The sequence below is a fragment of the Paramacrobiotus metropolitanus genome, unplaced genomic scaffold, assembly GCF_019649055.1.
Source record: "Paramacrobiotus metropolitanus isolate TYO unplaced genomic scaffold, Prichtersi_v1.0 Parri_scaffold0000012, whole genome shotgun sequence".
Taxonomy (NCBI): Eukaryota; Metazoa; Tardigrada; class Eutardigrada; order Parachela; family Macrobiotidae; genus Paramacrobiotus; species Paramacrobiotus metropolitanus.
The window spans coordinates 1,233,966-1,261,208 of NW_026570232.1; the positions used below are offsets into that span (position 1 = coordinate 1,233,966).

At 43.0% G+C, this 27,243-nt stretch overlaps 5 protein-coding genes and 1 long non-coding RNA gene across 8 annotated transcripts; 2 read left to right on the top strand and 4 right to left on the bottom strand.

Moving 5' to 3' along the window:
• Positions 1-3,284: 3,284 nt before the first annotated feature.
• On the bottom strand, positions 3,285-8,098 carry LOC129583950 (uncharacterized). Its single transcript, XM_055476012.1, has 13 exons — positions 7,839-8,098; positions 7,500-7,623; positions 7,266-7,401; positions 6,719-7,193; positions 6,246-6,445; positions 5,909-6,008; positions 5,741-5,848; positions 5,623-5,685; positions 5,017-5,539; positions 4,429-4,581; positions 4,129-4,284; positions 3,890-4,026; positions 3,285-3,798 (listed from the first exon to the last, which is right to left on the bottom strand). The coding sequence occupies exons 1-13, from the start codon at positions 7,930-7,932 to the stop codon at positions 3,542-3,544; spliced, it is 2,526 nt and encodes an 841-aa protein (XP_055331987.1). The 5' UTR covers positions 7,933-8,098; the 3' UTR covers positions 3,285-3,541.
• Positions 8,099-8,751: 653 nt separating this feature from the next.
• LOC129584016 (uncharacterized) lies at positions 8,752-12,291 on the bottom strand. Of its 3 annotated transcripts, none has more exons than XM_055476098.1 (5): positions 11,804-12,291; positions 10,485-10,574; positions 9,980-10,223; positions 9,323-9,599; positions 8,752-9,217 (listed from the first exon to the last, which is right to left on the bottom strand). In XM_055476098.1, exons 1-5 carry the CDS (start codon positions 12,193-12,195, stop codon positions 9,009-9,011), a joined length of 1,212 nt encoding a protein of 403 aa, XP_055332073.1. In that variant the 5' UTR covers positions 12,196-12,291; the 3' UTR covers positions 8,752-9,008. The 3 variants fall into 3 exon arrangements, with proteins under 3 accessions (XP_055332073.1, XP_055332072.1, XP_055332074.1); XM_055476097.1 differs by having other exon boundaries at positions 10,485-10,622; XM_055476099.1 differs by having other exon boundaries at positions 9,319-9,599; positions 10,485-10,622.
• A 112-nt stretch (positions 12,292-12,403) lies between these two features.
• Positions 12,404-17,099, top strand: LOC129584018 (uncharacterized). Its single transcript, XR_008689840.1, has 4 exons — positions 12,404-12,743; positions 15,048-15,544; positions 16,139-16,366; positions 16,652-17,099. It is a non-coding gene; the product is annotated as an uncharacterized LOC129584018 (long non-coding RNA).
• Positions 13,367-17,048, bottom strand: LOC129584015 (uncharacterized). Its single transcript, XM_055476096.1, has 7 exons — positions 16,575-17,048; positions 16,159-16,339; positions 15,771-15,999; positions 14,962-15,565; positions 14,424-14,614; positions 14,078-14,354; positions 13,367-13,870 (listed from the first exon to the last, which is right to left on the bottom strand). Exons 1-7 carry the CDS (start codon positions 16,606-16,608, stop codon positions 13,569-13,571), a joined length of 1,818 nt encoding a protein of 605 aa, XP_055332071.1. The 5' UTR covers positions 16,609-17,048; the 3' UTR covers positions 13,367-13,568.
• A 1,018-nt stretch (positions 17,100-18,117) lies between the features above and the next one.
• Positions 18,118-22,364, bottom strand: LOC129584102 (adhesive plaque matrix protein-like). The gene is made up of 3 exons (XM_055476205.1): positions 22,132-22,364; positions 20,877-21,841; positions 18,118-18,737 (listed from the first exon to the last, which is right to left on the bottom strand). Exons 1-3 carry the CDS (start codon positions 22,157-22,159, stop codon positions 18,288-18,290), a joined length of 1,443 nt encoding a protein of 480 aa, XP_055332180.1. The 5' UTR covers positions 22,160-22,364; the 3' UTR covers positions 18,118-18,287.
• A 2,262-nt stretch (positions 22,365-24,626) lies between these two features.
• On the top strand, positions 24,627-26,994 carry LOC129583981 (uncharacterized). The gene is made up of 3 exons (XM_055476052.1): positions 24,627-25,862; positions 26,206-26,361; positions 26,528-26,994. The coding sequence occupies exons 1-3, from the start codon at positions 24,923-24,925 to the stop codon at positions 26,734-26,736; spliced, it is 1,305 nt and encodes a 434-aa protein (XP_055332027.1). The 5' UTR covers positions 24,627-24,922; the 3' UTR covers positions 26,737-26,994.
• The last annotated feature ends 249 nt before the right edge of the window (positions 26,995-27,243 follow it).

The window sequence follows — 27,243 nt, forward strand, 5'->3', positions numbered from 1 at the left end:
AAAGTATTCATGCAATCCCTGCGCTAATTGAACATCTGCGTTCTCGTTTCTCCCCTCATTTGTTAACAAAATGCATAATCATGGGAGATTTCAATCGGCCTGACATAAACTGGTCAGATAAAACTGCAATTAAGCCAGCAAGCCGTGAGTTGCTACACGCCGTTGAAGAATTTGGGTTAAGACAGATAATTGATTTTCCTACGAGAGAAATGAACTGCCTCGATCTGTGTTTGTTAAGCGCAAATTCACTTTTTGAACCGGCAGTTCCAATCTGTCCGCCTTCTACTAAAAATGATCACATCGGTTTTGAATTTTCTTTGAAATTAAAGAAATATCGCAGAAAATTTCGGATAAAAAAGCGGTGGAAAATTGAAAAAAGTAAAGTTGACCAGTTCCTAGCTGTGCTGAACGCTGTAGATTGGGTTAATCTGCTTGGCTGCCTAAACGCTAACAAACGTGCGGATAAATTTGAAGATGTTTTTCTCGACACAGCGAAAACTTTTTTCGTTTATGTAAATGTTAAATTGCGTAAAGGATCGGTACAATATCCGATCCTTTACGCAATTTAACAATTTTTTTCGTTTATGAATTTAAAACTTTTTTCGTTTATGAAAATGTTAAATTGCGTAAAGGATCGGTACAATATCCCAAAAATATCAAGAAGATAATCAATTCTCGAGATCGTGCTTTCCGTTTGTACCGGCAATTTAGATCAAGTTATTTTAAATTTAAATGGAAAAATATTTCAAAAAAATGTGACACCTTTGTGCGGAAGTTTGGAAAACAAAAGCTTTCAAATATATCCACAGCTTTTCGAAATAATCCATCGAAGTTCTGGCGGTATATGAAATCAACCAATGATCGAATCGGCATGCCACCCCTCAAGGTGGCCGATGGCACATCCGTAACTACCGATCGTGAGAAAGCAGCCGTACTTAACACAGTGTATCGTAACTCTCAGTCTATGGGTGGGTCTCATATTCAAAGCGAATCTCGTTATGGTACGGTTGCTCAACCGCACGAGGTGGTTGTTTGCAGTGGCCACGCCTACAGATACGGTACGCGAAGCCACCTCGCGAGGTGGAGTTGCTGTATCGCAACTAGATTCGCTTTGAATGTGAGACCCACCCTATGTGTGATGGCCACTGTGCTGGCAGCAGCCTTGATCTGACCTGTGACAACAATGATAATTGGGAAATTTCTGAATTATTAATTTTTGAACAGCTTGCAAAAATATCCGTTACAACATCGAGCGGTAAATTTGAAATAACTAATAAACTTTTAAAAATTGCTGCTTTGTCTATCACTAAGCCGCTTAAATTAGTTTTTAATGCCGCTATCAATGAAGGGGTATTTCCATCGAGATGGAAGCATTCTTTTATAACTCCGATACCGAAAATCTCAGCAGATCACAGATTGCCCGACAGTTATCGACCAGTTTCAATGCTAAATCCTGTATCCAAAATTTTTGAACGTTGTCTTGATCAGTTGATTCGTGAACACTTGAGCAGAAACCATATGCTTTTCGATCACCAATTCGCTTACCGGCACAAAAGGTCAACCGAACTACAGCTTTTTCTTTTCGTAAAATTTGTGAATGATTTTATCAGTAACGGCACTGCTGTAGACGCCGTGTTTTTGGACTGCTCAAAGGCTTTTGATAAGCTGTCTCATGAATCCATTAACGATGCGTTAATTCAGATGTATCTTCCCAGTCAAATCGTGCATTTGATTTCTGATTATTTAAAAAATCGAACGCAACGTGTGACAGTCGAAAATGAAATTTCGGATCCGCTACCGGTAAACAGTGGTGTACCTCAAGGTTCTGTACTGGGCCCTTTGTTGTTTATTTTCGTGTTGAATTTCATCCTTTTTGCACTGAAAAACGGAAGCGCCGCTTTCGTTTTTGCTGATGATATTGTTGTGTTTCGTCCGGTTACAACCACAGCGGACACCCAGTTACTGCAGGAAGACCTAGCGCATCTTGGTGAATGGCTTATTGACAAACAGCTCATCCTTAACGCGGCAAAGTCCGTCCACGTTCGTTTCTCAAAAAAGAAATCTCCTGATTCTTCATGTCAGTACAGTATTAACAATGTTCCTGTACCAAAGTCTGATTACGTAAAGCACTTGGGAATATTTGTTGATCGAAAACTGAACTTCAAAATCAACAGCGAAAATGTAGCAAAAAAATGCAACAAAAGAGTCAACTACATTAACCACGTTTTTCGCTACACTGACTACGGTGCCCGCATACGGCTCTTTGAAGCACTTGTCCTTTTAGTTATCGATTACTGCTGCGTCATCATGAAGCCGTCACTAAAACAGTCGAAAAATGCCATCGAAAGTTGTCAGAGAAGGTTTTCTAAAACTTTGCGACTCGGAAACGATGTCTTGAATTACGAAAAACGTCTAAAAGAACTTGAATGGGACGATCTGATTACGCGCCGTCTGAAAAAAGCACTGCTGTTTATGTACAAATTAGTGTTTCGGGTTGTTCCGATGGGTGATCTAATTGTATCTCCCTGAAATTCTCTGCTGCTGTGCTTGAGTCTGTTGCAGGAAATACCAGAATATCAGAACGCCTCCTGAATCACCCGTGCCCGATTGAGCCGTCCCCAACAACCGTTTGTGGAATAACAGTGACCACTGCCCATGACTCGTATCTCAACAGCCTTGTGTCCGTCTGGAATGAACTTCCCCTGATGCCCAACGCCTACGTCACGTTGAATACCTTTTCCGAAGCTTTAAAGACAGTAAACTGGAACGATTTACCATCAGCTAAAGCTTTCAGAACAAGTGACTAGCATAATTACGTCTATTCTTTGGTGTTCAATGATAAAGAAGTAAATTTTAATTAGTGAAGTATCACGGTTGCGACTCAGTTGAAACTGTACAAAAGGCGATTACGTGCGTAAGTGTCCTTGCTTTCCCTTTTTCCCACGATTTCTTTTTGAAAACATTTTGAAAATTCGTAATTGTCAATGTGGGTTTTGGTTTTATGCATCGACCCCAGCGCGATCGTCTCCCTTCCTTTTTCCACGATAACACCAACTGATCGCAACCTTTGAGACTCTCTGTACTGCCTTTTCAAGTGTTTTGCTGTTTATTATAAAACAGTGTGTGTTGTTGTCATCGTAATCACTTCATGTTTTCGTGTTTCACTTCATGATGCTGTTGTAATGTTTTGTGTGTTTTTCCTTCCGCTGTCTCGCTGTCTGAAGCTTAGAGGGGGCACTCGCTCCGTGCAAGGACAATAAACTTCCATTATTATTATTATTTTATTAAACAAGAAATAAGGTAACAAACAAGTACTGTAGTTCAATAAATATTTTCTACCGTTACATAACACATGACAGCAGATGTATACCGGAAGTATCCAACAAGATCGCTAAAAAGTAACAGGCATATTCTATAATAACACCACAATAACAGCCATTTTTTCGGCTGTGCGTATTCGCAAAACGTGATATACATTCTACATTCGGTGCACATCGGTTGATTTCTGAGTCACAGCTCCGCAACAGTGAGAGTTAACTGCTTATGTCGAGGAATCAATAATCACGGGTGTAGTTGATATTAGATCCGTCGACGCTGTGACATCGCTTACGGACGGTGGCACCGTGCTGTCCATGGTGGTATCGGGTGCGCTGGTATGGTCGGTGGTCAGCGTTGACGTTGTAACTGGAATAGCGTCCGTTGCGTCAGTTGCCGATTCGATGCTGATCACAGAGGTTGTGTCGCTGGGTAGTGACGATTCGGATGGCATTGTCCACAGGATAGTCGTGGCATTGGTTTCTGAAAATACCGGCATAGTAAGCTCTGTGTACGCCTTGACCTTTTCGCGGTTTTGCTTATACAACAAAAAATTGCAGATCAGTTAATGTACCAGGTGGAGGAGTGGTGACAGTGATGTTAACTTCGATTATCCATGGCGGCTGTTGGACGCTGGTGTAATTGGGTTGTTGTACCATTCTGTGTGGTCCGTGGTGGATCATATTAGGAGGGGGTATAGCATTTGGTAACCTACGGTCCAACATTGTTGATAGCCTTTTTGTGCTTTTATGCTTTTGTGATGTGCACGCGAAATATGAAGCGCTATGAGGTCGTGATTATAGTAGAACGAACCCGCGTTGTGGCTGCTCCCAGGGTCTGGCTACAGGTTGTACGTGTTGGGCGTGCTGCATCGGTGGCGGTGCTTGGAATCTGGGGTCAGGGTTCCACCATGGTGATGGGGGCATCGCGGGTGATGGCATATGGAACTGGGGTGGCACCGCTCCAGATCTATAACGTGGCAATGTTTTAATCCAAGCGCTCTCGTACAGAAATTATATTTTATGTATTGCTATTTATTAATTGATTGTATCTCTGGTTGTGCAATTAGGTTTACGTTCATAGATTTAATAGTGCCCGGAAAGGCAAGCTTACGGAGGCTGTTCAGTATTTTGGGGTGCGTTAGGAATGTTCGCATTCGGAGGCATTGGATACACTGTAGGTACCGGCGAAAATACTGCTACCGGCGGAAACGTGATGTATCCAGCGAAAGCGCTTCCTGGAGGAACTTGCTGCGGTCCAGGCCCTCTAAAATTAAATTCAGCGTACGAGTACTACATGATTATTTAACGAAGTACAATATGTACAGCATACTCGTGTTTGCGACAATAATTTCTGATTTTCTGTGCTTTAAAATTTTTGAGTAGTATCTGAATTTATGCTATAAAACAAAATGGAAGTAGTATAATCGTTAGCAGCAACCATACTGTACTGTGCAACAGTAAATTAATAACAATCTATGTGCGTTCCAACAAAAATTATTATATTATAATATAATATTTTTACATAATATTTATACATTTACCAGATATGTAATATTCGAATTAAGCAGACCAATTGTAATTAGATAAACTTACAAGGATATCCTACAGCTAAGAGCATCGAGTAACCGGTCCGAGTTGCTTTCTCTTTATGAAGTTAACACTTATTGGCTTTGTTACTGAATTTAGTGGTAAAATTTACCCGAAGCCACCAGGGTACAGCGGTCCATTAGGACCCATAAAAACCGTCATTGGCTGTCCAGATCCCATCATCTGGTATCCCATGCCTTGCATCCAGTTGTTCATATTAGGCTGGCTGAGTCCTTCCGGTACCGGTGCCTGTCCGAAAACGGGCTGCGGCGCCGACAGCTCGGGACCAGGCCGCGGCATGCCGGACCCTTGTCCATGTCCATCGTTGGGGAAACTGGGATGCAGCAGCTGCGGCTCTTCCACGTGGCGATCGATCAAAACATCTTCGTAGCGGATTTGGGGGGCAATCAGCAATGAACTGTCAGTAGCATTGGACGTGGTATTGACGAGGTCACTGTGCAGAAACGCTGCTGGAAGATCCTCCATATGGGGCATTGCCCGAGGAGAATCACGATCAGGTCGTCGGAGATTGAACCGGCGATTGGGATGGAGATGGTTGGAATTATCGACTACTTCATCGGCCGGTTCGGTCAGGTTGTTGGAGCCGGTCAGATAGACATTGCCAGTGTATTGACCTTTAGATGCATAATGAACCGTGTGTTTATCAAAACCATATCATAACTATAATTCCTAATTGTGTGGATTCTACTGTACATACTGAACGTATAGTTCGATGCCTTTATCAGCTGATTTTTCGCACATGATATCCAGTCAATGACCACTGAAACGGGGACGTTGTTAGGTGGGAATTTCTGTTGTGGTGCAAGGGTACTAACCTGATCCTGACGAGGTTACGTGGGTAATGTAAGCGTCGCGGTTGGCCGATTGGACGGCGCTGATTGAGGCTTGGTTGTTAACACGGACCGTTCCGACGAGGCTGTTGGCTGCAATAATTTGACGACTTATTTTTTATACAAATTATTATACCAGGAAAATATATTTACGGAGAGTTTCAGCCAGGACATCGGAGATATGAACGGTCGACGGCTCGGACGTCTTTTGACAAAGGAAGAATTGTTCGGAGATTCGTGAAATTTTGGATACCTGAAAATCAAATACTTAATCAATCCTAATTGTACCTATACCGTACCTGTAACAGGAAGACGTTCGTTCCTTCATCTATACGCGAATTTGGATGTCCAAATGTCCCTTTACCAAACTTACCTTATTACTGGCGCAAAGCACATGGTACTAAAGTCATTACGTAAATTTAATTATTCAGCGATTACTTAATTTTGAATAAATTGTTTTTAAAGCTTATAATTACTGTATAGTCTGTACCCCACTCGTTGCCGGCAGTTCGTCGGCTACTCTGACGAATTTCTGCGTATTGGCATCCCAGAGCAGGTACAATGTGTTGGCTTTCTCGGAGTTCGCCTTGAGTATCCCATTTACAACTTCTGGACAATGGTGATTGGATACCATCAATGCGATCAGATTATCCGCACCAGCATTTGTAATGACTTCCAGCGACTGAACGCCTTAAAATTACAAGCATACTTCTATCTAAATATGCGCTCTATGGTAGTACATGTCACATGACATTGTGTGTGCGCTATATAAGCGTTTTATCTAGTAAATATTCGTTTCATACACACTATGAGAAAATCCGAAAATGTAAATGCTGATCCCGAACAACGCATCCCATAATATATATATGGATAAGTAACTACAGTGCATACAATGATGCGTAAAAGTTAAGAAACACATACGTATTTGTAACTAAATTTTTTAACTCGTTTTATATTGCATACCACACAGTGCTGCACGGCCAAAAGAAATTTCCTCCACCGGCACTAATGCGCACTCGCCGCTGCCGCCCTGGACAATCTGATGTAGCGCAATCCGATAAGCGAACGCGTTTTCCGGTATCAAGGACGCCAACACCACATAGTGCGCTCCGTTGGCCGTCCAGGCAGCCACATACTCCGCCGGGCCGGAATTGGCCGTGGTGCACTGGGTGATGGTGTTGGCTTTCTGGTCGATGATGGACACACTGGGATAACCGCACTGGCGGTCACCTTCCCGGCACTGACGCCCACTGCTGGTCACTAAAACGGTCGTGTGGGCGTATTGCGCGACGGCCATATCCAGTGCGCCGGCAGCGCCGATTACGCGCAGGGCGTGGAAGTTGACCAGGGTGTGGTCTTTGACGGACACTTCGTATAAAATGGGGCTGCGGTTCATGGCGAAGATCACCACGTACTGCTTCGTGCCCACAGCGAAAGCCTGTATAATGTATAAATACCGTCAGCTAGCCGTTTAAATTATGAAATTATTTTTTTAAAATTATGTTCATACCTCAAAATTGGTCACAACACCATCCGCAAGGATAACGAACTGTGGCTGAGCGTTTTGTAGATCGTCCATGGCTCCGTTCACGCACAGAATCTGGCTTTTCCGTTTGGTTGATACCGGCTTGGAGTAGCACAGTACACTATTAAGATGATGCAGTTGTTATAATGATGCAGATATTATACAGTTCGGTAAATAGAAGCTTGATTAATGATACAGGTGACTTTCTGTTTCACTTACTAGTTGTTCGTCAACTGTGGTAGAGCCATTAGTGCGGAGGATGAAGCGCTGGTGCCATGGCGGTGAAATACCCGTTCCACCGCCACACACGCCGGGTTACACTTGGCCTGCTCCCGCGTACAGTCTGCAATTGTAAGCGAATCTTCACCGGCAAAATCATTAAAACTCGTACATAACACAACAATGTGTCGCGAGTACAAGCTAGGGGCTTTATTTATGTTTACACTGCGACATAGCAGTCAGTCATTCCACTACAGCCATTATTGCACAATCAAGAATTAAAAACAACAACCAAAATCACAATTATCAACAACTTTATTCTTTAGCGCGGTACAATACCTGTAGCTGTCGATGGAAAAATAAAATATGAAAAACATAAGACTGCAGTTGCGCACAGTGCCGGCCACGGGTCACGCATTTTGGCAGTTCGCATGAAAACAACTGGTATGTGGAAAAATGTCAGGCAGCGTAAAGGAACACCAAACCTTCAATCGTTGGACAACAAAGACAAGCCAAACAAATCTTGCATATTACAGCTTTGTCATCCAAATTTTATTAGAGCTGCTTTCGCGTTTGGTGTAAAAGAGAAAGTACCATGCTGCGGGTTGTTTCTGTCTTCCGGCGAGTTTTATCGGAAATGCAAATCGGAGAATTGGCAAAAAAAGAATAATTGTTCACGGTCAGCCACATACCAATGTCTGCTTAAGAGGGGTAAAGGTCGTGCACGGCGGAAGTGTCATTTACCGGCAATTCGTCATGGGCTAGTCATGATTATCCGTGCTGCTGACTTTTGAAGGTTTAATTTATTTTTCCAAAACTCTATGATTTTCCTTTTTACAAAAAGATGTCCTTCTGCAATACAGATAGTATGTGCACTTCTTGCTATCGCTACTTTTGGATTACAGATTAGAACTGTTATCAGTACCTTTCGCGCTACTTTTTTTAAAATATAATTATAATATTCACAAACCATTCAAACCTATGATATACAGTAGTAATAACTTGAATCATGTTGTTGGTCGTCAAATAATATAATAACAAAAAGTACAATTTCAACAGTTAATTTCATTAAAGGGCTATATTGATCAGTAATACAGACAGATAGTACGGACGCAGCGAAAAAAAACGGTGTCTATCCTATTCTAGGTAAATATGGCGCAAAATTTGTAGTTGCAGAACGTTAACAAAGCGGAAGTGCAGTACTTGTGCTTGCACACGCCTTGCAACTGCCAGCTTGCGTGCCTCATCCGGGCGTCATTTAATACTGCAAACAGCACAAACGTTGCAAAACGCAAAGAAAAAGATAAAAACTGTTATTTGTGATTCTCAGTTAAAGTTAATCTCCTACATGTAAGAATATGGATGACCTTTTCGAACCCATACAGTTTATACAGGTAATTAGAGCAGTTTGACGGTTGTGCTAGTGCTGAATGCGACTTCCAGGGGCAAGTCGCTAGTAAATTGAAAAACGTCGTAAAGTAAACTTTCTTTGACCTTCTCCACCTGAAATTACTCTTTCTTTCGACTTATCCCATGCTTCGCAGCGCCCGAGGATATTTTCTCGACGTCTGCTACGACGCTGAAATATCGTTCAGCCTTCCGTAATGCCGATTCTTTTGCGGCTTGATCGTCGCCACCCATGCCAGAAAATCCTAGCGGAAATTCTGTTTTGGCGAATGTCACGATCATTGTCAATAAAACTGGGCCCTCCACTTTGCCTATAAAAGTTGTGTACACAGTTAAGAAGCGTATAATATGCGTAATTTCATCAGTCGAAGTAGTACATGTAGGATGTGTCGGTAGACTATAGTCTATGCACCTACGTTTTTTTCGTTTTGATTTCGTGGGCACAGAACGGTAGCTGCTCTTGAAGGAGTCAGTCTGTGGCCATGGCTCAAAGTAATACCGGAAACTGTATTTAGTAGCCAGTAAAGCCAATCGATCATCCAAGGTACTCCACTGTGAGTCCTGGTAGTATTCTTGTAATAATGCTGCTCCTGTCGGCAGATTCTTAGCAGAGCGATTAATGAGCAGACTATGTTGAAATCGACCCCATCCTGCCGGCGTTTCTGTTTTTACCGGTGGTTTCTGGAATAGTTTCTGCAAAGCACACACAGTAAAATTGCAGACACAAACTCTCATTCAACATGTTAATTACAACCATGCAATCCGAAAACATTTACATTTTAGAACGTAATCTTTGAAACTCTGATGTGCCACAGAATTATCATTACACATACCTCGGTACGCTTATAAAAATTATATCCTACTTGAATTATTTGTGCAAGCAATAATTATAAGTGAATTATTTTTATACACGACGTACTTTTTGGCTTTTGATTTAAGGTTTATATGAAGATGTAAAGTGCATAATATACCGTGCACCCATTACATTTATATTTGTATATTATTCTGTTTCGCCTGGCTAATTGTACATCACACAAATAAATGTTAACAAAGAAAGTAATCGCAACCCGTACCAGTTTTTCCTCAACAGTTTCTAGCTTTAGTTGGACACTCTCGAGGCTTAGCAGGTAATTATGCATGCGTTCAGCAGCCTCTCGAAGAGCCTGTCGTTTGCTGGCACCTTCCCCAACGGTGACCTCTTCATCCACCATCACTCTGCAGATCCATGACGCTCGTGACTGTTCCTCCGATCTGCCGGCTTCTTGGTACTCAATGCGCAGAGATCCTGCTTGGACGATGTTCAATATCCAATTGACACTAGAAGATATTAAATTTGGGTTCTGTACTCGCACACTTGCATATTATTATTACATGCTATTCTCTACAGGCTGCCACCATGCAGTAGTAATTAAGTATTTTAGCTTATCGTTGCATTCGAATGTGCGCAGCAACAGGTAGTAATCAATCATTAACACGTACTGTAATAAACAGAGCACAGGCCACACTTACATAATATTTTCAAAAAGTTATTTACTTTGGGATGTTATACGGCACGGGGCGATCTGACAATTGACATACCTTGCTGTAGGATTATTTGTGTTAAATGGGGGGATTGAAGAGAATACACTGAGCTTCTTTTCTGTTAAAAGGTCTTGGCGTCCGGATGAACTGCAAATGGCCACAACTTGCTTTTCGTCATTCACTTTCGATTTTTCTCTACAATGACCAATCATTAATGCAGCATTATTTACTTTAGTATATTTCCAAGTTTTATTCGAAATGCAATCGTTTATTCACCAAACCAAATAGGGATCAGCAAGGCTATGTGATTACGGCACGGGGCGATCAGACGACGAACTGCACGCTACCAGAAGATTGTGTGCGAAAGTTTCAGTACTTGTGGGATGTACCGATGATTGACAGGGATGTATCAGAACTGATGTTATCAACGATTGGCAATGAGCGCGCAAGAGCCGTATTGTTGGCTGCATTTAGCAGAGATTCCGGGGGATGGCTGAATGCATTACCGGCGCCTTGTCTTGGAAAGTTTTTACGAGATGAAGAAGTCAGAGTAGGAGTGGCATTACGTTTTGGATTGCCTGTAATGGCAGCTCATAACTGCGTGGCATGCGGCAAATTAGTGGAAGCGAACGGGCTTTCCTGCATCACGGGCTTTCCTGCAATAAATCAACGAATGGGCGATGGGCCAGACATAGAGAAATGAACAGTATTGCCAAAAACTGTTGCGAGAGTGCAGGATTCCCATGTCAACTGGAACCGACGGGCCTATCACCAAGTGCGGCGATTCGACCTGACGGCATGACGCTTATTCCAGTCCGTCAAGGAAAGTCTGTTGTATGGGATGTCACAAGCTGGTGTACAGTAGCCGATTCCCATGTCCAAGGAAGTTCGAAGAAGGCAGGAAGTGTGGCTCACCTGGCAGAAAATGAGAAGCGACGGAAGTACTCTCCACTGAAAGTAGACACCTTTTCTATCCCTTAGTTGTTGAAACGTTCGGTGTCTTCGGCCTAGCTTTAAGTGAATTTGTACATTTTATGGGCCGTAAAACTCGTGAATTAACTGGAAAAGCGCGTTCTACTGCTTTTACGAAGCAACGTTTTAGTTTGGCTGTCATTAAGGGAATGCTACTGCTGTGTTAAGTACGTTGCCTTTTAACCCGCGGGCGGATAGAGATTTTGGTTGTTTTTTTAATGTTTAAATTTTAACTGTAAAGTAGTGTTTCCGCGCTTGCACTTTTGTTGTTATGGCGGCTATTGCCCAGTAAACCTATGTAATTACAATATCACGGTTCGGTACACAGTAGCTTTATTATTCTTTCACATGAAACTGAGCGGACAACGTACTATGCCAACGCTTTTGAGTTCACCCGCACTTACAGCAGTGGTTGAAGATCGTTCTCGTTCCGCTTTTCATGATTCTCCACTGGTGCTGGTTCAGGCGGAACTTCTTCGTTAACCTTCGGTTCAGTCAAATCGAGCACGGGCTGGCAAAAATTCTTTGCTGCCAGTATTTTATATGCCGCGACGGCTTTGGCGTTATTCTTTCGCGATCCAGAGCCGACTGCGTCAATTCCCAGTGCAGCAGCCTTTACGAAGAATACAGTCGTTGCTTTCTTCTGATGATACGATATCACGGTGAACTGCGGAGTGTCTTCTTTCCGTTTGCTGCATATTTCATGGAGATAGCCAACTGGATTTGGATGGAGATTCGTGATTTGTGCATACTGTTCGTCCACGCTGGAAAGGTCATCAACGTCTCCATTAGCCATCTTCAAAACGTTAGATAGAGATGGACTGCGAAACGCAGAGGGCACAACTGGTTTTTACAAACTCCTCAAGTTATAAAACAAATAAAAGCCCTACTGCAACGCATGCAGTGCTGCACGAAAGGAAACACCACTGAATTTGCAAACACTGCAGTTGCTAAGCAACGTGGCCGGCAGCGCAACTACGAGTAAAATAAAGAATGCACAAAAACCACTTGATCATCGACTTTTGTCACTTTTCGATTCGAATATCTGCGCCTTTCGGTGACAATCAGAATCTTTTAGCGAGTAGTTAGAATGCTGAAGTTGTACACTCAATAATAATTATGTTCAGGTACGATTATCAAATGCTCAATTGCTTGCTAATTTGGTGGACTTCATGCCATACTTCATTTCCCTGCGCAAGACACGTTCGGGACATATGTACAGAATGATATGCTCCCAGTTCCGCAGCGATATCTCACGGTTGCAACGGCGCCCGCTCCCCTCTTTGGCTGAGCCCGCAAGTGTTTTATGGACTGGTCGCACACTGAGACCAAATCACCTCACCGGTCAGTTCAAAAGCACGCAATTAAAATCGTAAATTCCATAACGTGTCTGCCGACCCATTCAGGAGGTACTGTACAGTAGAAGATCATCAAATTTATTGTAAGTTGCGATCATGTATTTTTGATAAGGTATGCGGCCGGCAAATGTTTGAAAATATGTTGACATAATTATTATGATTGTATATATTGTGCAACAGAATAAGAACATACTGTACAAAAAAAAAACAAAGTCACTGCAAAGGGCAGAAAGGGCGGGAGGGAGAAAAATTCACTGCCCAAACTGCAGAAATGATTTCAACTGAACACCAACACTCAGCAGAGCAAAACCGCTCAGAATCTCAATCTCTCAGAAACAAAGCAACCAATAAGGAGTGACAAACAGCCATAAGCAAGAAATGGGATGGATTCACCCACAATTAACTATGATTAAGGACAACGTAAGCCAGCTTAGGCACATGTGGCATGTTAATCACTCATTATGTACGTATACGTATCTACAGGGTGAAACGTGCCAAACGAGCTATATCATTATTAACGTTTAAACTATAAATAATAAGGTGATTATCACAAGCCGAGCCTGCGTTCTATATGAAAAGTAACGCTAGTAAAATACCACAGAATCCTGCAGAGAATTATTTATAAATAAATTCAGACACTACTGCATTCGATTAAGTACTCGGTCATTCACAACTTTACAGATTGCGCTTAAACAAAACTTAATAATATAACGAGAATCATCGAGAAAGAGTAGAAAAACAATTTTTGCACTGTTTTTTTCCCACAAAGAATGGACAGCTTCCCAGTATCACTAATGAGACAGTTTTGCGTTTAACCCGGATAATGTGGTCCGGCGCCATATGGAGGATACTGAGCTTGGTAAGGCATGGCGTAGTTGCCGGGCGGCGGCAGGCCTGGGTAACCAGGAGGTCCGTACTGAGGAGGAAGAGGTGGTCCATACTGGCCCCCACCGTACTGGGGCGGTGGTCCGTACTGGGTGTAATTACCGGGACGGCCGTAAGGCTGCGGACTTTGTCCGTACGGGTTGCGCGCTGGAGGACTGGGATAGTCACCTGAGTCGTCGTAGTTGTTCTTTTTGTCGGAGCCGCATGACAGTTCCGATAGATATTTGTCTGCGATATAAAAAACAAATTAGTACAGTTTCCATGGGAAGCGTGAAAAGGTCATGCTTCTCACATACCACTGTATATGTTCTCGCTAAATACAAATTTATAAAAGGTATACAAAGAAATAGGAATACAAAATTTGTAAGAGTATGCAAGATACAGTGTTATTATCGACAAAGTGCTAAATCGTTACAAGAAAATAAAAATACGTGCCATAAAATTTGGCCGGTCGCGTGCACGCCACGCATGTTGACGATGATCCACAGCACTTGGATTTGTAGCTACAAGACTCGGCCCCGTAATAATGGGACTCCTTTCCAATTTCCGTTGGGTTGATCTCGCCCGGCGTGTAGTCGCCGCAGGTGGAGACGTTGTTCATGGCCGCCACGAGACTGGACAAGCAGTAGGCTCGCAATGACTTGGTCGGACTGGTCACAAAAATGTACTGGCATGCGTCACTGTGACCTCGCACATACTGTAGATCGGAAGCCTAAGAAACAAAGAAGTGCGTTGGATAACAAGAATTACAAGACTTCTGTAGAAGCGCAGCACCGTTTACCTGGTCTGAGCCGCGGAGGAAGACCACTTTGTCTTGTCGCAACTGGTTAGCGCTGGTATCGTACAACATGCAGAAGGAGGAGTATCTGGGTTGGCCTTCCACGACGGTATAATTGCAGCAGTGCAGGACATTAACCGAAGCGCACATGAAGGTCATGTTTCCGGCATAAATAACATTTGCCTTGTTGATACCTATAACAATCGTTCATACGAAATTAGCTGCAGTAACATTTGCCGGCATCTCTATGAATCAAATTATAACTGATACCTTAGAAAATTTATACTACAATTATCTATACGAGTTTCAAAATCGACGAACTTTGTACTCGTACAACATTAGGATTTTGGCAAAATACTGTATACAGTATGCATCTGTACATTTATTTATCGTTGTTTTTGAAAAATGTATAAACACATGTGTCTTATGTATCACTAACAAAATGTAATTCATATGTGCATATCTTCTCGTATAATTATATCATTTACATGTAAAATGTATGGCAGTACTAATGAAAATTAATAAGTTTTTTACAACGCACCGCATAATGGATAAATGGGCGCGTAACTTCCGTCGGTATTCGAGCAGCCGATATTTGTGATTGTCTCAATCAGCTTATTCCTGCAGACGTACTCCTCCACATCGGGATTAATGGAGAAATGCACAATGGGGGTTGTGCATTTTTCCACGGAATAATTTCCCGTCGGCGAATCGCGGTTCACAGTGATGACGCCCGGCACCGGTGCGGAGTCAACACCTTGTTTGGCCACCAAAAAGGCTTGCGGTGTCTTGTGCACCAGCCACATGGAGGCGTCCACCGTGGAGGTCACTGGCAGATTGCCGCAGTAGTACCATTTGTAGTTGTTGGGGCAGATGTGGTAGATCGGCGGGAGTATGTCGGAGGGCTCGCGGATCTGGTCGTAGCGGAAAGCGGTGTGGTAGCTGGAGAAGACGGTGACGAGGCAGGAGAGCTCCTTTTCCGTGGTGAAGCCCACACGTCCCACGCCGCTGAGACCGGTGTTGAAGATGGATTCTACCTGGTCAAAGGTGATCTGGTAGTTCTCCTTGAAGTTCACCTGGTATATGGTGGATGCGTAGCCGCGGATGAAGCAGACGATGTAGACGTAGGTGTTCAGTCGGAGTTGCTACGAATTAGTGCATTAGCGTTCAAAACAATTCTGCATATAAACTAAACCGTACAAATATTAACTAAAAATATGCATATAATTTTCTGTATCAGCGTGACCGGGCTTTGCGTACTCTCGTATCGATAATATCCTTAACTTTTGTCGCATTTAAGCATGTTAAATAAGCGATTTTACCTTGTTAAGATTAATAATAAAATCTCACCCGTATTTTCCAGCACGGATATGTAGTTTCTACTGAAGCAATTTGCGCACCGACAGTGACAGCTTGATAAGCGGGCTGATAAGGGCCTTTTTGGGGACCGTAACCAGGCTGGGGCGGGGCGTACGGATTGGGATACGGAGTGCGTTGGTCATAACCGTATGCCGGGCATTTTAGGGAGTAGCAGTAGATTCCTGTGATGTCGTAACCGTAACCGGCCGAACACAGATATCTGGCATAGTACAACAGCACTTTCAATTCATTTTAAAAAATACATGAAGTGTAAAATCTCCGCAAATTCAAAAATAAAATAAATACGTTTGTCTTAATTAATAGCAAATGTATCGTTTGTTTCGTTTATGAAATGACAGTGTCTGGAAAACGTGCTTACTCAACGTTTGGATCAATGGAACTGGATATGAGGATAGTGCTGCTCGGACTCTGCGCGTTAGGATCGGAGCTGGATGCCCTCAGCGATGTCGTTACTCCGCAGCTGGTGTAGTTGCCGTCCTCACCCGGTGGAAATTTGTACCTGACTGCGCCACTACCGGTTATCCATAGCGCGCAAAAACCTGAATTTGGATACAACAAAACAATATGTAATGCACTTATGTAATACACTAAATATATGTACAGATATTTAAAGCAATAAATGTGATATATGATAACAACGTTTAAGTTTACCAACTTTTTGTATCTGAAAGAGCTTTTGAAATGCAAAAAGTACGAAACTAGTTTAACAAACACGATATAATTTTTAAAGAAAATAAAAAAGGATTTTGCGTAGAAATATTGAAGTTACTTTACCGGTCAGCAGAACGAGCCGCGCGTACGCGTTCATCTCACACCCGCGTTCAGTCAGATCTATTGTAATTCCCTTATAGCAAAATGTGTCTCAGCGTGTGGGCCGTATCATGAAATGTATTTAACTTGACATGGGGATCCTGTTGCGTAATAATGTATTGGAAATGAACCAAGTGTGTCAAACAGCAACACAACCACCAGCAAAAGAATCAAGCCAGCTGCATGTCTCCGGAACTAAACGGTCAATACCAGCGGTTTCCTCCTAAAGAACTCGGTGTCGCTGGAGAATGACCGCTATGGACTAAGGGTCAACATTCCGTACCCGTAGCCTCTTTACTATGACAATTGTTGGCATTTTTTTCTGGCCTGCGATAATTTGACCTAATCCGATGCCGATCAAAATCGGGAATGACTGTGTATGTGTAACTGTACATTCGCATATGTACAGATTGATCTAAAACATTAATCCATGCGTTCTAGATTAACTATAAAAACACAATGCTGTGTTGACTCCCGTAATAAATTAGGCTCCGCACATACAGAAAATTACCGGGGTAAAATGGCACAACAAACTCATCCACCAGAGTACTGTTGATCTGTAACTTGTTGTGCTGAGTTTTTGCTTTCCCGTGTATTCCTTTTCTGCTGATTGCTAAATCTGGGCGTTTTTTACGTAGCTCACAAGGGTTTACTATGCTGGTTTGATTGGCGAAATTTACTGCGCGATAGTTATCTGTACATTGTTAAAGTATATTGCCGCTTTTGACCACACTTCATATAAAATTGTAAAATATAGTGATACGACAAAAAATATTCGCTAATAAATTTAAAAACTGCATGATATAATCAGACATGGCATGGCCTTATGGGAGGGAAAAGAAAACAGTTTTCTGAAACGATGCACATTATGCCCAACGGTGCCGAAAACATATGATTATTAACAATGGTGTCACGTTTTGTTCCATCCAAAAATTAACTACTACTTTTTGCGATTACAGGCGTATATTTTATATTTAATCATGCCACATGTTACAACTTTATCGGTTTGCCGTTTATTCATAACGGTATTATATTCTGCAGCAAAGGTACTCCAAGTATCCGAAAATACGCAGCATCATGTTGCTCATTAAAACATTGCTGTGTGCTCCTTGCACCGTTTAAATAACACTTGATACGACATTTTTCTGTTAGGATAGCTGCAGATGTGTGATATCTTTAGTTATCCTTAACGTATGCGTAAAAAAAAACTTTATTACCAAAACTTTATTGAGAACTTTATCACCAGCGGTTTCCAACAAGTCAGTATGTCCTCGAAGCTGAATCTGGGTGACATCGGCCGTTTTTAGGATATAACACACTGTACATGTTTTCAGCTCTTAAAGGTCAAAAGTGATGACGGTTCTATCGCATCAATAAACCGAATTTGTCTAAGTTCTCTATTAAATCATAAAATGCACAGTAAAAAATTCAATGATTTGTTTTACTATGGCAAAATACAGTAATAGCTGACTCGATAAAACATTTACTAATCATGTAATTATATCAATTTTTCTGTCGGTTGACCCGAAGGTTTTATTTTAGAGTAGACAAATATGGGCAAAACGCCCTGACAACTAACAGTGAAGATAACAACCAAATATTCCGCATCCTTATCCAAAACAAAAACACTATCAATATGCCGTAACAGACACTGCTGAACCAGGCGCGGTAGTCGGCTCAGTAGGACGCTCCTTGATACTGTTGTCCGTAGGAAGGACTGGCCTGCTGGTAACCGCCCTGGTATCCGCCCTGATACTGCTGGCCCTGGTAATTACCGGATCCGTAGTTAGCCACACCGTATCCGTAGCCCATTTGATACGCTCCATAGCCCTGATAACCTGAGTATCCGGTGTCCTGGTACGAGGCATACGACGGGGACGAGCCCTGGTAGCCGACGGGCGGGATGTAGCCGGCGTAGCGGTTGTAGTAGTTGTAGTAGTTAGGATACTGGGGCGTGTAGGAGGCCTGGTAGTTGGGGGAGTACGAGGGGGTTTGGCCGTAATAGGACGCCGGGGCGGCGTAGGATTGGCTGTACTGCTGGTTGTATGCCGGAGCCGCGTTGTAGTTGCTGTCGTACGTCTGAGCGGTAGCCGCAGCTATCACTGTAAAGGTCAGTATTAGTACATACTATAGCATAAACATAATTGTAATAGTTATTATTACTAGTGACCGGAAGTAGGTATACCAAACAAGAAGAGACTAGCGGCCGTTTTATTGAATTAGTTAGAACTGGAAAAAAATAACATAACACAACGAAATCATAAAAAATTCAGCACGCTCTAACAAGGTGTGCTATTAGTTATCGATAAATAACGAATAAGTTTTAAATAGGATGTTAATTCTGGTTTGATTGCGCCCTACCACCTACCAAAATCATAATTTTTGTTATAACTATAGAAAAAAAGTTACAGCCTTATCTATTACTGCAGGTCCTTCTTATCTGTTATTCTGCTTAATGCCGTTGAATAGCCGTTGTATTCTCACAGAACAGAATAATATTATATGGAATTACCTGCTAAAAGAGTCGCTGCAACGAATAAGGCCATGGTTTTGTCGAGCACCGAAAATATGGAATAAATAATTTAGATGACCCGCGTAATCCCAGACTAACTGCAGTCTCGCAGTTATTGATTCCTTGGTGGTACAAGTGCGAACACCAACTAATTTGTCTAAATTGCAAAGAAGCCAGACTACGGCAATTTTACAATCGAAGGTCGCGTTTAGGCCGCCAAGGTTCAGTAGGAAGCATATTGTTTGATTTTATATCGGGCTGGTCTATCGGAGTACTGACCTTATTAACCTTGAATCCATTTAAAATAAAAAAAGTAAAACGCTTGTGGATGCAAAGGTAACTGTCCTTGTAGCGCATTGTTAAATACATGCAGCGTTCTTATCGATGTTCTTTGCGGCCGACGAACTTTTGTTTGCAGCAGCGGTCCATCACCATGCCGCTGCTTTGCATGTACCGGTAACTGGAACCCAGCGACTGTGTGTATCTGTACGGTATCTTTTGTTACCAATATTTAACATTATTTTTAATTGAAAACCAAAGTTAACGCACTAAAAGTAACTAATAACTAATAAGTGCAAGGAGCCAATATAGTAAAATTACTATTGACAATACATCTATTTAATTGTTTAAATACTGTACTTTACGAATAGCACTAGTAAATGACCGGTAAAATGGCTTATATCAGACGGCTCATCGACACTGCGCCGACAAACACTGCTTCCACTGTCCCAAGGTCAAGCGCACGAGATCGATTGTCACAAGAGCGAGCGTTAAGAAAACCAAGGAATTTCGGAAACTAAGAAACCTGAACTACGCTCCTTTCGACGGGTTCCTTCGGCTTGCTGATGGTCAGCAAATTTCCGTCGACGAATTGCTGGGAAACCAGATCGGACGTACATTTTTCTGTTCAACTTAATATCTGTAGATATTAACGCAGTTACGCGCCCTGAATTACAGCGTTTATGCAGGTGCCGACCATATACAGAACAATTAGATGATTAGGCGACGCAAATATAAAATTATGCACACAGATATTAAATTATAAGAATGGTACATCTGTCGTCCCAGTCGTTTACCTGGGTTTTTTGTCGTTGCTTGCATTTATTGTTAGACAGAGAGCAGGGCTGGACACAGACTGACACAGTAATTACTGTACATGTATGATGTACGAGTATCCATACAATTATATATTATCTAATACTGTAACTATACGTAACTCGTATCTACAGATAATACTGTAACTATACGTATTTTCCAATTTAGCATTTCTCATATTTGTTTTAAACAGTAGCTCCGGTGCTCGCACATCAACTTTGTTGCAAAATTGTAGTGTGTCAAAGTTTAAAAAATTATGACTGAGTCTCCTGGCTCCATGACGTTATTTTGCAAAAGCATTGATGAAACTCAAATCGAAAATGCTTACGTACGGGTGTATTGCGTAGGATACCGTAAAAGCCATAATTCTATGAATTGGTTACTGAAGCAGCTTTTTATTTTTATTTCAACAACAATTTTAGGTCTCTCAACGCAATACGTATCGAAGAAAGCACTCTTATACGCGTCGAATATATATTATGCATATCACGAGTTACGTGCAGTACTTAACAAAACAACAAAGCACAGATTTTTAGCGGGAACATAGCAGCAACTATATGCGCCACAAATATGTAGTATTTATTTAGTCACAGAGAAAGCCGGTGCACTGCACCATGAATATCATCCGGTGACCTTCCTGCCCTCTAGTAGGTAGCCGCCGGCGGGGCCTGGTAGCTGTAGGAAGTCTGCTTGTAGGTGGTCTGGGTGTAAGCCGGAGCAGCCTGGTAGGTCGCTGGCGCTTGATAGGCGGGCGCGGGCGCGGTGTAAGACTGAGAGTAGCTGGGAGTGGGGGCTTGGTAGGTGGCAGCTGGAGCCTGATAGGCGGGCTGGTAAGCCGGCGGCGACTGATAGGTGGGAGCAGGCGCTTGGTACGCTGGCTGGTAGGATTGTTGGTAAGATGCAGGTTGTTGGTAGGAAGATGGTTGCTGATAGGCTGGCTGGTAAGATTGTTGGTAGGCCGGCTGCTGATAAGACTGCTGGTAGGCTGGCTGTTCATAGGTAACGGCCGGTTTCTGGTAGGTCTGCGCACCGTAGGCGTGGTAGGACGGAGCCGGCTGTTGGTAGGCGGGGGCGGCGTATGAGCTGTAGGTCTGCTGGGTGTAGGTCTGCTGGTAGGCCGGCTTGGAGTAGTTGCTGTACGATGGATAAGCGGGTTTGGAGTAGTTGCTGTAAGAGGACTGGTAGCTGGCCGGTGCGGTGTACGCTGGCTGCTGGTAAGTCGGGGGTGCCGAGTACGAGGAGTAGGCCGGCTGGGCTGGTGCGGAGTAGGGGGCCTGGTAGGTCGGCGGCGCGGAGTATGATGAATACGCTGGCTGAGCCGGCGCGGAGTAGGATGCTTGATAGGTGGGGGGCGCCGAGTAGGACGTCGCCGGCGCGGTATAGGAAGACTGGTAGGTGGGTGGCGCGGAATAGGAGGAGTATGCCGGCTGCGCCGGGGCAGAGTAGGATGCAGAGTACGTGGACTGCGAGTAAGTCGGTGCGGCCGGTGCTTGGTAAGCCGGAGGTGAATAGGACGCCGGTGCTTGGTAAGCCGGAGGTGAATAGGATGCCGGTGCCGTGTAGGCGGGAGCTGCTGCGTAGGGAGTTGGCGCCTGATAGCCTGCGGTCAGCGCACTGCCGATGACTACAATCAAACAGCATCACGATTAAGCACTACAATGAATACTGAAATGTACTAAAATTAACTGAATATAACAAACAGGGTTTTTTACAAATGACTTTGCAGATCATCAAATATTACCGGCACCACTGCTTATCAAGAGATACTTTTTCTCACATTATTATGACCAAGACTAGTAATTACGTCGTATAAAGTAAGCTGATTTCTTTATATTATATGAATAATATATATCTATACAGTTTTTACTTCTATCGCTGAAGGGGAAGTATTCCTTATTGCAAGCAGAAACTTACCGGCTGCTATTATCGTTAATGTCAGCATGTTGCAAACAAATAAATTAAAGACGTCGTTAAAAAAAGAAAACTATTGGAAAACTGATGACCTATCCCGTTAGACTTTGAAATTGTCAAATCTAAATTAAAACGGAATGAAAGTATATCCACCGGTCTACTGTACTGCCACAATCGCAACAAATTTGTCTGCCTGATAATAAATGAGCTTTTATATTATTTGTGCCCCGTTGTTTTCTCTTCTGTCGTAAAGGCTACCAGTGGCTTTGACCGCCGTTTGTAACCAAACAATTGCCAATCTGGGCCGAATTTTTCAATTATTTTCCAGCTTCCGGTTTGCAAAAAATCGGTTCACTGCTTTTTGTGGACTTGATCATGTAACGCTGCACTTTGCACTTGTCTGAAATCTGAGTGCGAAGGCAGTTTATCAAGTTTATTTGACTGCAAAGCCGAGCACAAAACATACACAAAAACAACGTGTAATTTTCAATATCAAGATGGCCGGTGTCGCGATCGGTGAACGGCTGAGCGCACCTTGTTAGGTACGGTGCACATGCACATCAACCAAAAAAAGTTTTAAAACGCTCTTTTTAGTACAGAAAGTTTCGTTCTAGAAAAAAATTGCACAAATGGTAATATTAAAATATTTTCGGAATAGGATTACTTAGTGTTTCTTAGTATATCGCTATCTTTATTTGGAACTTGTACAAGCAAATTAATGCCATTTGCACTTAAGCCCACTTAGCAGATCATTCTAGCAGTTTATCTTTTGTATGTTTCGAAAACGTTTTGAAATAAAATATTTATATTATTGCAAGTACGTACTGTTGTACCCATATATACAGTAAGGCCATGACTGTGCAGCCGGATAAGTACTTTCGAAGCCTTTTAAGTTTTAATTTAGCCTACAAAATGCAGTTTATGTACCATGTGAAAATGGCAACGCCGATGTCTGCTGCACACAGAACAATCTTCTTATCGGCTTTGCAAAAATTAACAAATTAATAAATGTTGATACCTGAATGCATTAAATATAGTGACTGTAATTCTCAGCTATCTCAATTTTAGTAAAATTAAAATAATTACGTTGACGGTTACTCTGAGTAATTGTAGGTAAATTTGACAATCGCGGTGAGGCGATGAATATGGTTTTCATTATCGTTTGTAAGTGACTGTAACATTTTCCATTCTCTCTGACACCCGTGACAGTGAACTTGATGTTTATTCAAGGCCTAAAAGAGGCTTACGTATTTACAGTAAACACTCAGCGCATGATCTGTTCAAAAAGCCCGTCTTGACTGATGATCAGGTTGGGACTTATCATTCAACGCCGCCACTGACTACCGGCACACACGGGCAGCCGTAATACCCGCTGCCGACGGACGTTGTCTAATCGGCTGCCGTGGCGGGCGCATTACCATTATCAAGAGCCGGACTGTGCTGGCCGCTTAAATCCCCCGCTGCACTGTATAAACTACCTGACTAGACTATGTAAAGTCCTCTGTGTACTCGAGGAGGATCTCATGGTAACGCCCGAAATTGTCTGCGCTTCAAATGCGCTTCATAAATAAATAATCTTGTCAACAGTTCAGCACAGCCGAAACTGGACAACCGCCACTTGCAGTCACCGTACGACGTACAGTACAGTTTATCAAAAATCAACTTATGGTAAAGTTTACGCAACGGACCGCTCGGTGGCACTGCAGGCTAGCGTCACGGTCTCAGCAAAACCGAAAACCGCTGCCCGTGACCTTTTCCACCAAAGCCACCAAAGCCCCAAACCAAAATATGCCAAAATATTAGCCGCAGAACAATGCCGCCATAGTAATTTTATGACCGAAAGGAAGTTTACTTACTGCCGCCCAAATATATAAAACAAGTTGTTTTAAAGTTTATATGCACTATTGCAAAGATTGGTAGCATTATCATTGCCTTTTTCCTTAATTCATGATCATGATATCGCTAAGAGTAAAATAGTTCAAATGCTCCAGCCGCTATAGCTCAAATGCAAAAAATTTAAAATTTATCTTGACATACAGTACCTAGCTTCCACATAAAACTGATCTGTGAACTGACTTATGTCGAAAAAAAGTAAAAATGGATATACATGTAGTTACACATATTATAGTTACAGTAATGTAAATGTATATGTTAAAGTGGCTAGAAATTGTTGATTACAGAAATCGTTGGTCAAAAATGCCGGCGCCGAAGTCGTAAGCATTTCCTTAAAAGATTGTTCGAAAGAATGGATTGTGTGTATCCGTTGGCTTAATTTGTTGCAAGTGTTGTCAGGTGTTGCAATACACAGCAAAAAAACAGCGCACAACCAGGTTTCTACGTTCATTCAGGTTTTTACTGATGTTGTTGCTCATGAAAACTCAGTAAGCAAAGTGTTTCAGCATTAAGTATGGTGCAGACTTTGAGGAATTTCCCTAACCATAATTTATTTGACTTACATGCGCTTTCAACAATCAACTCGACAATGTAATAATTGTGTGTTCCCAGATTTCAAACTCAAACTACTAGTATGTACCGCTTTCTGATGGTCGCCTGGCGGCCCGCTTGACCAGCCGCCATTGTGACTGTACTGAACCACAAACCGTTCGACCGGCACATGACGTATCCATCACCTAGGCCTGCCTCACCACTCTCCATCCATCTTCAAATTGCAACATTACACGCAGTCAAGCATCCCCGTTCTCGCAGCTATATTTAGCCAGACCAGCAGCCGCACATTTGTATCATTTTCACATTTCACTCTGTCCAGCATAAGGTATACCGGCAATATACCACCATGCTGCAGCGCGGATTTTTACTTCATCTCGGTATCACATTCCTCGCCCTCCACCAATGCCTGGCCGTCCCGAATGATCCCGCTGCCAAATCCCCCAACGGACAGGAACCGCGCGCCGGACCCCAAGCTGGCAGCGGAGGGGCGCCCCAGTCCAACAGCCCGACGACATCGCTCTTTGCCACGACCTTTAATGTCAGCCCCAACGGCCGGGTATCCGGTCTGATGGCCAACATGGGCGCTCCCTTCCCGCAGCGCCTCTTACCACCGAACCGACCGGGACCGCAGCTGGGACTCTCAGGAGCCCTCCCGGGAGCAGCGCAAGGAGCGGCCGGTGGGAAAAACGCTATGCCGGATGCCAGCGCGCTCATCCAGGCCCGGCAGATGCAGAATGATTTTGTCCAGATGAACAACATGATGAATCCCATGATGAACCCCATGCTGCAGGGCCGCAACTTCCCGCCGATGCCGCCGGGAATGCCCTTTGGGGCCATGCCGCAACGTATGCCAACCGATCCTGCTGGCGCCGGTGCCGGAGCCGATACGAGCGCGGCAAATAATATGAATATGTTTAACCGCATGCCGGGTGGCGGTTTTCCCACCGGTCGACAGGATCTGGGAGCGGCGGCCGCATTTGGGGCGGCAGCCATGGCCAGCCAGTACCGGCCCGTGGTCAGCCCGACCGGAGCATCGTACATGGAGGGATTAATGCCGCAGTACCGACGCCCGATCGCTGGTAATGAGATCCCGGAGAGCCGTGGTATGTACCCAGGATCGTATCCGGGATACGGTGGATATGACAAATATTCGGCCTACTCCAAACCGGCTCAAGCAGTGGTTATTGTAACTGGACCGTATGGCGTCAGTGGATTGGTGAATTTGACACAGTACTCTCCCGATGCGCCGGTAGAACTCAGCGGAAGGATTGGCGGCGTTCGACCAGGTACGACCAGGATAAGTATGTAATCGTTACTCCCGGCGCCGACAATATTTTTTATGTATTCGTAACGCCATTTCCAAGCCATGATGTTTCCAACTTGTGATAAAAAAAACAGCATCAAAATTTGGGAATGTTATGTATATCTCGGTTTTATATTTGTGGCATTACGTGTAATGTAATAACTATTATGCTAGATCTAAAATTTATATAACACAGAACATATTAATATATATTTATCTCCTGATAATGCGTTTATCCAACGAGCGGCTGCTTGGAGCGAATGTTACCGGTATACACTAATCAACTGCGATCATTTTATGGTAAACAATTTGACATTACTTTGAAGGTGACCATGGATTCCACGTCCATACCTTCGGAGATTTAAGCATGGGATGCGAGTCGGCTGGTTCGCATTTCAATCCTGAAGGTAACTACCACGGATCGCCCGATGATGCACACATGCAACCGCATGCAGGAGATCTGGGAAATGTCCGAGCGAATGGTACGCAAACTGCAAAGGCCAAAGCAAAAAAAATGTGAATTAACATAATAACAAAAACTAAGTATATATATATCGGTTTTATATATACAGTTATATGAAAATAAAATATTTTTGCCGGATATTACCTTCACCGTTAGTAATAAATGAATTATTCCGGTGTTTTCAGAATACGGCGAGGTCATTGTCACCGTTTCGAGCCCGCTCATTTCCTTGTATCCACAATCGCCTTCCTTTGTCATTGGCCGGACGTTGGTTATCCACGAAAAGCCCGATGACCTTGGACGGGGCGGCGATCAGCAGAGCCGCGAGACCGGAAATTCCGGTGCACGCATTGGATGCGGCATTATTGGCTTTGGCCCGGCTGCCAGCTATTAACATGCCCCGCCAATCGGCCCTTCTTCTCCAATATGCAACGTGATAAAAACATTTTGTTTGTCCACTGGCTGGCGCCCATTTTTGTATATGTTGTTGTAAATATTTTCTATGCATCTAACTGTAAAAAGTTGTCGGTAACTTTTAATATGATTAACGAAGATGCAAATCGGTACATACAATGAATTCTCTCTGATCTGTAAATACACTCGTACCGATGTGAAAATGAAAAAAAGTTCTATGGATGAATAAATAGCAAACCAATAACTTTTCTCAGTTTTATCGACATACTAATTACTAAGTACTTAACTGGATAAGGTTCGAGTGCAAAAACAAAGAAAAACATTTTAACTGTAAAGCAGGGTGTCCGCGTTTGCGCTTTATGGTATATTTTGATGGCAATTGCCTAATAAAGGATTCCGAGCAGACAGCAGAGTATAGTTATCGTATTGGTTTATTAACAATGTTTACGTTTAGCATTATATTTATGTCGCTTTCTAGAGGTTTTTG

What these genes read in the sequence shown, in the direction of transcription:
- LOC129583950 (XM_055476012.1), bottom strand. Translation starts at nt 7,932, where the DNA reads ATGCGAACTGCCAAAATGCGTGACCCGTGGCCGGCACTGTGCGCAACT. An exon ending in CCACAGTTGACGAACAACTA is followed by an intron (nt 7,402 to 7,499) that starts GTAAGTGAAACA and finishes TCATCTTAATAG; the next exon opens with TGTACTGTGCTACTCCAAGC. An exon ending in CGTAACCTCGTCAGGATCAG is followed by an intron (nt 5,686 to 5,740) that starts GTTAGTACCCTT and finishes TCCCCGTTTCAG; the next exon opens with TGGTCATTGACTGGATATCA.
- LOC129584102 (XM_055476205.1), bottom strand. Translation starts at nt 22,159, where the DNA reads ATGCTGACATTAACGATAATAGCAGCCG. An exon ending in ATTAACGATAATAGCAGCCG is followed by an intron (nt 21,842 to 22,131) that starts GTAAGTTTCTGC and finishes GTTTGATTGTAG; the next exon opens with TCATCGGCAGTGCGCTGACC. An exon ending in ACAGCTACCAGGCCCCGCCG is followed by an intron (nt 18,738 to 20,876) that starts GCGGCTACCTAC and finishes TTTATGCTATAG; the next exon opens with TATGTACTAATACTGACCTT.
- LOC129584016 (XM_055476097.1), bottom strand. Translation starts at nt 12,195, where the DNA reads ATGGCTAATGGAGACGTTGATGACCTTTCCAGCGTGGACGAACAGTAT. An exon ending in AACGATCTTCAACCACTGCT is followed by an intron (nt 10,623 to 11,803) that starts GTAAGTGCGGGT and finishes TGGTCATTGTAG; the next exon opens with AGAAAAATCGAAAGTGAATG. An exon ending in ACAAATAATCCTACAGCAAG is followed by an intron (nt 10,224 to 10,484) that starts GTATGTCAATTG and finishes AATATCTTCTAG; the next exon opens with TGTCAATTGGATATTGAACA.
- LOC129584015 (XM_055476096.1), bottom strand. Translation starts at nt 16,608, where the DNA reads ATGAACGCGTACGCGCGGCTCGTTCTGCTGACCG. An exon ending in GCGGCTCGTTCTGCTGACCG is followed by an intron (nt 16,340 to 16,574) that starts GTAAAGTAACTT and finishes ATCCAAATTCAG; the next exon opens with GTTTTTGCGCGCTATGGATA. An exon ending in GCCCATTTATCCATTATGCG is followed by an intron (nt 14,615 to 14,961) that starts GTGCGTTGTAAA and finishes CGATTGTTATAG; the next exon opens with GTATCAACAAGGCAAATGTT.
- LOC129583981 (XM_055476052.1), top strand. Translation starts at nt 24,923, where the DNA reads ATGCTGCAGCGCGGATTTTTACTTCATCTCGGTATCACATTCCTCGCC. An exon ending in GATTGGCGGCGTTCGACCAG is followed by an intron (nt 25,863 to 26,205) that starts GTACGACCAGGA and finishes ATTACTTTGAAG; the next exon opens with GTGACCATGGATTCCACGTC. An exon ending in GGGAAATGTCCGAGCGAATG is followed by an intron (nt 26,362 to 26,527) that starts GTACGCAAACTG and finishes CGGTGTTTTCAG; the next exon opens with AATACGGCGAGGTCATTGTC.